This window comes from Bombina bombina, chromosome 7, assembly GCF_027579735.1.
Source record: "Bombina bombina isolate aBomBom1 chromosome 7, aBomBom1.pri, whole genome shotgun sequence".
NCBI classification, from domain to species: Eukaryota; Metazoa; Chordata; class Amphibia; order Anura; family Bombinatoridae; genus Bombina; species Bombina bombina.
Window position 1 is genome coordinate 632,132,583 of NC_069505.1, and position 11,636 is coordinate 632,144,218.

The 11,636-nt window shown below is 39.2% G+C and overlaps 1 protein-coding gene across 1 annotated transcript; it reads right to left on the reverse strand.

Annotated features, from left to right (window-relative positions):
• Positions 1–7,848: 7,848 nt before the first annotated feature.
• Positions 7,849–9,685, reverse strand: LOC128635670 (E3 ubiquitin-protein ligase TRIM39-like). The gene has a single exon (XM_053688775.1). It carries the CDS (start codon positions 9,536–9,538, stop codon positions 7,955–7,957), a length of 1,584 nt encoding a protein of 527 aa, XP_053544750.1. The 5' UTR covers positions 9,539–9,685; the 3' UTR covers positions 7,849–7,954.
• Positions 9,686–11,636: the final 1,951 nt, after the last annotated feature.

An 11,636-nucleotide genomic window follows, 5' to 3' on the forward strand; every position in this document is an offset into this window, starting at 1 on the left:
CTCTATAGGGACACAAAATTCCCCCCTTATGGGAACACATACCATCAAATTGATTACTCTAAATGCAAGGGGTCTGAACTCTCCCACAAAGAGGTCGGTCGCTCTCTCCTGTTTTAAAAGAGCCAGGGCGGACGTGGTCTTTGTACAGGAGACGCACTTTCCAAAAGAAAAATCGCCCAAATTTTCAAACATAGATTTCTCTACTGCATATTTCGCGTCACACATCGGTAAACGCAGTGGGGTGGGGATCATGTTTCACAGGTCATTGCCGTTTCAGTTGTCACAAATGGAGGCGGACTCTGGAGGCAGGTGGCTTATCCTTACAGGCCTTCTATATAATCGACCAATAACCTTGGCTAACATTTATACCCCGAACTCTAAACAAGCACAGTTTTTCAGAAAAGTCACAAATAAGATACTCCAGGTCCAGAGGGGTTCCCTGATCTTAGCCAGGGATCTGAATGTGGCACTTGACCCTTGTATTGACTGTTCCTTAGGCCGAGGCAGTGTACCCCTTAAAACCATACAAGACATCACTGCGACCACTCACAAGCTTACCCTGATTGACATATGGTGGGCAAAACATCCAGGTCAGCGAAACTACACGTTTTTCTCTAATCCGCATAGGTGCTACTCACGCATAGATTATATTTTCACAGACCAAACCACTAATAGTTTAGTAAGGAATGCTGACATAGAGCCTATTAGTTGGTCGGACCATGCCATGGTGTCAACTACATTGAATTGGTCAGATAAGCCCCTATCCCCTTACGTGTGGAGGCTTGATGAATCTCTACTAAAAAACCCAGTGTTCTCTGCGCGAGTGGCGGAAAAATTAAAAGAATACTTTGAACTTAATAATATACCAGGTGTTTCACCGCACACCTTATGGGAGGCCCAAAAATGTGTAATTAGGGGTGAGATAATAAAATATAAAGCACAGTTGACGAAACAGTACCGTGAATCCTACAGGTCCGCGACTCAGAACATTCGCAACATAGAATTGCAACATAAAATGTCCCCACAAGACAAAGTTCTAATAGATAAGTTGAGACAGGCGAGGAACGAACTAAACAGATTAATTTATAAAGAGGCTCAAAAGAAGGCACTCTATCTTAAAAAAATGTATCTAGCCAATTCCAATAATATAGGTCCATCCCTAGCAAAAACCCTTAAAGAACAAAAACCTAGCTCTTACATACACAGTTTAACTGACCCCACAGGACATCAAGTCTTCAGCAGTCACCAAATTGTAGACCAATTTAGGTTATTCTATAGTAATCTATACAATTTGCCGAACCCCCCATTAGCGGCAACCCCACAGGCGCGGGAACAGTACATTGATAAAGCTGCCTTGCCGGTTCTCTCCCCAGAGTTATCAGAAACACTGGAGGCCCCAATCACCATCCAGGAAGTACTCCTGGTGATAAAATCTCTCCCCTTGCGCAAGAGTCCAGGGCCCGATGGGTTTACCAACATTTATTACAAACAGTATAGACAGTTATTAGCCCCACATTTAACCTCCATGTTCGCAACAATTGACAACTTAACACCTTGGTCCAAAAATACCTTAGAAGCCCATATCATCGTTTTGCCAAAGGCGGATAGAGACCCCCAAAAAGTGGAAAATTATAGACCCATCTCGATGCTTAATTCTGACATTAAACTTTATGCAAAAATATTAGCAATGAGACTAAACACAATCCTTCCCCAAATCATTCATGTAGACCAAACAGGGTTCATTCCCAGGAGGGAGGCGCGGGACAATACTGACAGGGTAATTCACTTAAAGTGAAGGTAAAGTTGCCAGGTTGTCGATCTGCAATAACTTTCTTTGTCCCAAAACAATATGACTTTAATTCATAATTTTTTTAAAATATAAGTGTAAACAAAGTTATACCCGTTATTAATCAATTTATGAAGGTGCGCAAATTCAACCCGTTATAACTTTTTTTTTTTCTGTGTTGATCACGTTTTCAGAGGATCCAATTGAAAATCTGGCCGTTAGGCGGCTGTCACTATAACGTCATCACCAGCTTATTGGCCTGCGCATGCGCTATTCTTTTTTACCTTATTGAGAAATCCATGCTCGCTCCCGTTTCACGCATGCGTTTTAGTTTACTTTACGAATACCCCTAATATGCCATCGGCTACCGGACGGCTCAGATACTGACAAGTGCAGTAGAGAGCCGATTTGCGCATGCGCATTTTAACTGAGACTCGTGAATGCGCTTTTGAGATACGTATAGAGCGGGTGGGACCGCTCTATACGTCACAGCACAGAAAACCAGGAAAGAAAAGGTTGGGTGGAGTTAGCATCAAAACTATAGGGTAATATATATATATATATATATATATATATATATATATAGTCTGAAATTTTAACTTTTTTATTGAAATAAACTTAGCGATTAGCTAATTGTAATATTAAGTTATGCATTGATGTGTTCACAATGAAGAAACTTTACCTTCACTTTAATAGAACAGGCCAGCCGGTCAAACATACCGTCAATTTTAATATCAACTGATGCTGAAAAAGCTTTCGACTGGCTGGACTGGAAATTCCTACATTCCTGTCTGTCCGCCATTGGCATAGGAAAAGTCATGATCCATAGAATTCTCAGCTTATACACTCAACCCTCAGCGAGAGTTAAGGCCAATGGCACACTCTCAGACAGCTTTGGGATAAGAAATGGAATAAGGCAGGGATGCCCGCTGTCTCCACTCCTCTTCGCCATCTCAATGGAAGTCCTGGCCTCACACATCAGAAACAATCCCAATATCACAGGAATCGAGCTAGGCCCCTACACATATAAAGTGACACTATATGCAGATGATGTCTTGCTTCTGCTAACTTACCCGAGTACTTCACTTCCCTACCTACTAGAGGAGTTCAACAGATTTAGCGCCCACTCTAATTTTCTCATCAATGCCAAAAAGTCAGAGATTCTAAATATAAACATGACAAAGCAGCAGTTTGCAGGTTTGGGAAACTATTGCCCCTATAAACTAAACTGCGATAAAATGAAATACCTTGGCGTTTACCTCACTCCGACTAGCAGCAAACTGTTTAAACATAACTATATACCCATTATGCATAGACTTAAGAAAGAGCTAGACAACTGGCAAAACAAGCCACTTTCTTGGTGGGGCCGTATACAGGCAGTCAAGATGACTGCCCTCCTGCGGATACTTTATGTAATGCAGGCGGTGCCGATAAATTTACCAAACATGTACATCCACCAAATACAATCAATGTTAAATTCATTCATCTGGGGAAACATTAAACCGCACATTAGTAAAAAAGTTATCCTGTTCCCATTGGGAACAGGAGGATTTGGGGGTGCCCTCAATTCAGCAGTATTACTGGGCAATAGTGATGCAGAGAGTGCTTGAGTGGCATGATAGAACAAACAACAAAGCATGGGCATCTATTGACTCTTTCCTTTTAACTACACCCAATTTAGGCCCCCTTACCTGGATTAAACATTCAGCTAGGCCACCCCTTGCTAGGACATCCCAACTTTATGCCCACCTCTTTTAGACTTGGGACACAATACGAGCCAAAGAAAAAGGAATTTCCTCTCTTGTTTCTCCAATGACACCAATCTCATATAATGCTGAATTTTTGAGAGGTATGCAAGTGGAGAGGCCTTGTCCCGGGGGCATGGCAAACACAATCCCATTTGTCAATCTGATTTCTAACCACACACTAAAAACACGCTCACAAATGTCAGCCATCACCGGGGGGAGTTTCTCCTCCTGGCTTAAATATGCCCAATTGTCACATCTACTGAAAATCTCACCTCATAAGGACAGTTTAACTAGGAAACTAACCCACTTCGAAAGACTGTGCCTGATGGGCTCCCCGCCCCGTGGTTCCCTCTCCATAGCAAAAAAAAAGTTAGATAACGCCCTTGCGCTGCCGTCCACCTCGTATAAGTTCCACTGGCAAGCAGAACTAGAGAGGGAGATAACGGAGGAACAGTGGCAAACGATTCTCTTTTGCACTTCCAAGTCCTGGTCCCTACCCAGAATTTTGGAATTAAATCACAAGGTCCTATTTCGCTGGTACCTTACACCCGAAAGAATTAAACAAATCTACCCGGGAGAGGGTGCCACCTGCTGGAGAGGGTGCGGGGCGGTGGGAACGATGTCTCATATATGGTGGTACTGCCCCTTGATCTCTCCTTTTTGGAAGAGAGTAGAAAAATTCCTCAGGGAACTTATGGGAACAACATTTAGTTTAACGCCCCTTACTGCCCTTCTGAATTACAAACAGGAAAAGGTCTGTAAAATCAGATGGAAGCTACTGTAAATCAGTATAAATAGTGTGAAAGCACTTACTGCCCGGAAATGGAAATCCGCGAGTGTTCCTACGACCCAGGAGTGGATCCTCCACACCTCGGAACTCTTGGCAATGGAGGAGTATTCCTTCTATAGGAATGGTAATCTGGCCTTCTTCCATGATGTCCGGTTCTACTGGGAGTCTTTTTCCCACACTCCAGGAGAGGCGGGACGTTCTGTCCCACTCGGTACTCCTTAGGGAGCGGTGCCTTCCGACCAGACCACATATATATGTGTGTGTATATATATATATATGTGTGTGTGTGTATATATATATATATATATGTGTGTGTATGTGTATACATATATATATATATATAAATATATATTCATTCACATATATATTTAAATGTATATGTGTGTTTGTGTCTCTGTATGTTAATATGTATTTGTCTGTATGTGTATATTTGTGTGTGTTTAACATTCATTTGCCAAGAACATGCACATTATAATACAATCTTTTCATTTATTAGAAATATGTTACATTATGTGACAGTAATTACTGTGTGATCCCCTCTCTGTACTGCAGCATATGTAGGTACCATATATACAGCTATATATATAATATAAGGAAACCAGACTCTCATACACAGATATTTATTTTATATTATGTGACAGTAATTACTGTGTGATCCCCTCTCTGTACTGCGCTGCAGCATATGTAGGTACCATATATACAGCTATATATATAATATAAGGAGACCAGACTTTCATACACAGATATTTATTTTATATTATGTGACAGTAATTACTGTGTGATCCCCTCTCTGTACTGCGCTGCAGCATATGTAGGTACCATATATACAGCTATATATAATATAAGGAGACCAGACCCTCATACACATATATTTATTTTATATTATGTGACAGTAATTACTCTGTGATCCCCTCTCTGTACTGTGCTGCAGCATATGTAGGTACCATATATACAGCTATATATATATATAATATAAGGAGACCAGACTCTCATACACAGATATTTATTTTATATTATGTGACATTAATTACTGTGTGATCCCCTCTGTACTGTGCTGCAGCATATGTAGGTACCATATATACAGATATATATATAATATAAGGAGACCAGACTCTAATACAGATATTTATTTTATATTATGTGACAGTAATTACTGTGTGATCCCCTCTCTCTACTGCGCTGCAGCATATGTAGGTACCATATATACAGCTATATATATAATATAAGGAGACCAGACTCTCATACACAGATATTTATTTTATATTATGTGACAGTAATTACTGTGTGATCCCCTCTCTATACTGCGCTGCAGCATATGTAGGTACCATATATACAGCTATATATATAATATAAGGAGACCAGACTCTTATACACAGCTATTTATTTTATATTATGTGACAGTAATTACTGTGTGATCCCCTCTCTGTACTGTGCTGTAGCATATGTAGGTACCATATATACAGCTATATATATAATATAAGGAGACCAGACTTTCATACACAGATATTTATTTTATATTATGTGACAGTAATTACTGTGTGATCCCCTCTCTGTACTGCGCTGCAGCATATGCAGGTACCATATATACAGCTATATATATAATATAAGAAGACCAGACTCTCATACACAGATATTTATTTTATATTATGTGACAACAATTACTCTGTGATCCCCTCTCTGTACTGCACTGCAGCATATGTAGGTACCATATATACAGCTATATATATAATATAAGGAGACCTGACTCTCATACAGAGATATTTATTTTATATTATGTGACAGTAATTACTGTGTGATCCCCTCTATGTACTGTGCTGCAGCATATGTAGGTACCATATATACAGCTATATATAATATAAGGAGACCAGACTCTCCTACACAGATATTTATTTTATATTATGTGACAGTAAATACTGTGTGATCCCCTCTCTGTACTGTGCTGCAGCATATGTAGGTACCATATATACAGCTATATATAATATAAGGAGACCAGACTCTCATACACAGATATTTATTTTATATTATGTGACAGTAATTACTGTGTGATCCCCTCTCTGTACTGCGCTGCAGCATATGTAGGTACCAAATATACAGCTATATATATAATATAAGGAGACCAGACTCTCATACACAGATATTTATTTTATATTATGTGACAGTAATTACTGTTTGATCCCCTCTCTGTACTGTGCTGCAGCATATGTAGGTATCATATATACAGCTATATATATATATAATATAAGGAGACCAGACTCTCATACACAGATATTTATTTTATATTATGTGACAGTAATTACTGTGTGATCCCCTCTCTGTACTGCGCTGCAGCATATGCAGGTACCATATATACAGCTATATATATATATAATATAAGGAGACCAGACTTTCATACACAGATATTTATTTTATATTATGTGACAGTAATTACTGTGTGATCCCCTCTCTGTACTGCACTGCAGCATATGTAGGTACCATATATACAGCTATATATATAATATAAGGAGACCAGACTTTTATACACAGATATTTATTTATATTATGTGACAGTAATTACTGTGTGATCCCCTCTCTGTACTGTGCTGCAGCATATGTAGGTACCATATATACAGCTATATATATAATATAAGGAGACCAGACTCTTATACACAGCTATTTATTTTATATTATGTGACAGTAATTACTATGTGATCCCCTCTCTGTACTGTGCTGCAGCATATGTAGGTACCATATATACAGCTATATATAATATATAAGGAGACCAGACTCTCATACACAGATATTTATTTTATATTATGTGACAGTAATTACTGTATGATCCCCTCTTTGTATTGCGCTGCAGCATATGTAGGTATCATATATACAGCTACATATATAATATAAGGAGACCAGAATCTCATACACAGATATTTATTTTATATTATGTGACAGTAATTACTGTGTGATCCCCTCTCTGTACTGTGCTGCAGCATATGTAGGTACCATATATACAGCTATATATATAATATAAGGAGACCAGACTCTCATACACAGATATTTATTTTATATTATGTGACAGTAATTACTGTGTGATCCCCTCTCTATACTGCGCTGCAGCATATGTAGGTACCATATATACAGCTATATATATAATATAAGGAGACCAGACTCTTATACACAGCTATTTATTTTATATTATGTGACAGTAATTACTGTGTGATCCCCTCTCTGTACTGTGCTGCAGCATATGTAGGTACCATATATACAGCTATATATATATATAATATAAGGAGACCAGACTCTCATACACAGATATTTATTTTATATTATGTGACAGTAATTACTGTGTGATCCCCTCTCTGTACTGCAGCATATGTAGGTACCATATATACAGCTATATATAATAATATAAGGAGACCAGACTTTCATACAGATATTTATTTTATATTATGTGACTGTAATTACTGTGTGATCCCCTCTCTGTACTGTGTAGCAGCATATGTAGGTACCATATATACAGCTATATATATAATATAAGGAGACCAGACTTTTATGCACAAATATTTTATTTCACATCCAGTTCACAGAGAATACGCACAATACACAAACATCACTGGCTATAAGGCAGCAGCATTATTATTATGGGCAGTGTATCTAGTGCAGAATTCTCACCCAGGTACTAGCTCTTACCCAGAATACAGCATGAAGAGGCTCAGTGAAGGTGGTAGTGACAGTGTGTAAGTGTCTGATCGGGTCACTCAGCTCATAAAAGGTCAGACACCCAGCCTCATAGTCCAGCAGTATTCCTACTGTGTCACATGATAGAGGGGGTTGTAATGAGGTGCGTATTGTGTTATGTCTCACTGAAAGATTTTTATTAAACTGACACAAACACCAAGACTTGTTATTATTTCCAATAATAGACTGACGTCCTCCCCTCCCCATACTGGGATAACAGACCCCTACACGCCAGAGTCCTGATTCACTTATCTGCACTTCCCAGCAATGTCGTCCTGAGGAAAAGCTCCCGGTGCTTAATACTTGAGGAGTATATGTAAATCTCTCTGGTATTTCTGGTCTCTGCTGGTTTATTCGTGACCAGGATACAGTTTCCAGGTCACCTGATACAATAACATTATTGTGAGCTGTGTCTATATCCGGTAATATGTCTGATGTCTCCTGCATATAGATCTCTCTCTTTAAATCAGTCACAATATCAGCGAAACCATTGTATAAGGTCACTGAGATCAGAACCTCATCCAAATCCACCACAGCAGGGACCTGTTTATCACCTCTCTGTGTGACCTCATTATCTCCCTTCTCAGCACCACAAAAGTCATCTCTGTGTGATTCCTGTTCCTGTAGGACAGTTAATGGGTCAGTCATGTTGCACAGCTCCTCGATTTGACACATCTTCCTGGTCAGCTCGTCCTTCTCTTTTTCCAGCTGCTGGATCAGATTAGAGATTGTGAGTAAAACCTGCTCCTGCTGCCGGGTGATGTCACTCAGGAGTCGCTTCTCTAGGTCTTCCAGATGTTTTTTGACGCCCCTAATCAGGGCAGTGAGATGCTCTGTTACATCAGCTGCTTTCACTTGCACCCCTCTCCTGTGTTCCTGCAGAGTCTGGACTCTTTTCTCAGACTTCTCTCTCTTTGTTGTCAGTTTCTGCAGAACATCTCTCAGTCTCTTTTTCTTCTTCTCAGAAGCCTCATTCAGCAGCTCCACCTGGTGTCCCCTGTGCTCTCCGGCCAGGGAGCAGGACACACAGATACAGGCAGCATCCTCAGTGCAGTAATATTCCAGGAGCTTCTTGTGTTTGTAGCATTTTCTGTTACCCCAGGAAGTGGTGGGTTCAGTTAAGACGTGTTCCTCAGACTTGCTGTGTACAATCAGATGGGTATCACACAGAGAAGCCTCACACAGCAGACACGATTTAGTAGCAGGTACAGGAGAGTGAATACAGTAAGTGCAGAAGATATTAGACTCTGTCCCTTGATGACTCGGGCTGAAACATTCTACTATATTACGTAGCTTCCTGTTCCTCTGCAGCCCAGGTCTATTAGTAAATCTCTTTCTGCACTCAGGACAGGTATAAACCCCAGACCCCTCCTGGGTACCCATCAAATTCTCAATACAGCCCAGGCAGAAGTTATGGCCACATCTCAGAGTTACAGGATCTGTATAAATGCTCAGGCAGATGGTGCAGGTCAGCTCCTGTCTCAGACCAGCAGAAGCCATGCTTGTATCCTGCAGCAGGAAATGGAACTGAAATTCTGTTATTCTTTAGTACTTTCAGTGATCTTTGAAAGTAAAAACTATCCTGATGGGGGGGAGGGAAGAACTAACGCAGCTCCTTTTTCCAAAGATGTCTGGCTGCAGACTGGAGCACCAATCTAGACAGGAAACATGTGACCTCCACTGACTCTAGGCAGGAAACATGTGACCTCCACTGACTCTAGACAGGAAACATGTGACCTCCACTGACTCTAGACAGGAAACATGTGACCTCCACTGACTCTAGACAGGAAACATGTGACCTCCACTGACTCTAGGCAGGAAACATGTGACCTCCACTGACTCTAGACAGGAAACATGTGACCTCCGCTGACTCTACACAGGAAACATGTGACCTCCACTGACTCTACATAGGAAACATGTGACCTCCACACAAAGCTTCTTTTTTTTTTTTTTAATCAACTTTAATGTAACAAACAACCTATAGACAATCATTCTGAAAACGAAACATTTTGCAGCTTTCTTGTTCTTAATGTTCATTCACAGTGGTTTATGCTGATTGTCATTTATAAGGTAACTACTGTGACTGTCATTTATAAAGTAATCACTGTGACTGTCATTTATAAAGTAACCACTGTGACTGTCATTTATAAGGTAAGCACTGTGACTGTCATTTATAAAGTAATCACTGTGACTGTCATTTATAAAGTAACCACTGTGACTGTCATTTATATGGTAACCACTGTGACTGTCATTTATAAGGTAAGCACTGTGACTGTCATTTATAAAGTAATCACTGTGACTGTCATTTATAAAGTAACCACTGTGATTGTCATTTATAAAGTAACCACTGTGACTGTCATTTATAAAGTAATCACTGTGACTGTCATTTATAAAGTAACCACTGTGACTGTCATTTATATGGTAACCACTGTGACTGTCATTTATAAAGTAATCACTGTGACTGTAATTTATAAAGTAATCACTGTGACTGTCATTTATAAAGTAACCACTGTGACTGTCATTTATAAAGTAATCACTGTGACTGTCATTTATAAAGTAACCACTGTGACTGTCATTTATAAAGTAATCACTGTGACTGTCATTTATAAGGTAACCACTGTGACTGTCATTTATAAGGTAACTACTGTCACTGTCATTTATAAAGTAACCACTGTGACTGTCATTTATAAGGTAACTACTGTCACTGTCATTTATAAAGTAACCACTGTGACTGTCATTTATAAAGTAATCACTGTGACTGTCATTTATAAAGTAACCACTGTGACTGTCATTTATAAAGTAATCACTGTGACTGTCATTTATAAGGTAACCACTGTGACTGTCATTTATAAAGTAATCACTGTGACTGTCATTTATAAAGTAACCACTGTGACTGTCATTTATAAAGTAATCACTGTGACTGTCACTTATAAAGTAATCACTGTGACTGTCATTTATAAGGTAACCACTGTGACTGTCATTTATAAGGTAACCACTGTGACTGTCATTTATAAGGTAATCACTGTAACTGTCATTTATAAGGTAACCACTGTGACTGTCATTTATAAGGTAATCACTGTAACTGTCATTTATAAGGTAATCACTGTGACTGTCATTTATAAGGTAATCACTGTAACTGTCATTTATAAGGTAACCACTGTGACTGTCATTTATATGGTAATCACTGTGACTGTCATTTATAAGGTAACCACTGTGACTGTCATTTATAAGGTAGCCACTGTGACTGTCACTTATAAGGTAACCACTGTGACTGTCATTTATAAGGTAACTACTGTCACTGTCATTTATAAGGTAATCACTGTGACTGTCATTTATAAGGTAACCACTGTGACTGTCATTTATATGGTAACCACTGTGACTGTCATTTATAAGGTAATCACTGTGACTGTCATTTATAAGGTAACCACTGTGACTGTCATTTATATGGTAATCACTGTGACTGTCATTTATAAGGTAACCACTGTGACTGTCATTTATATGGTAATCACTGTGACTGTCATTTATAAGGTAACCACTCTGACTGTCATTTATAAGGTAACCACTGTGACTGTCATTTATATGGTAACCACTGTGAGTG

What these genes read in the sequence shown, in the direction of transcription:
- LOC128635670 (XM_053688775.1), bottom strand. Translation starts at nt 9,538, where the DNA reads ATGGCTTCTGCTGGTCTGAGACAGGAGCTGACCTGCACCATCTGCCTG.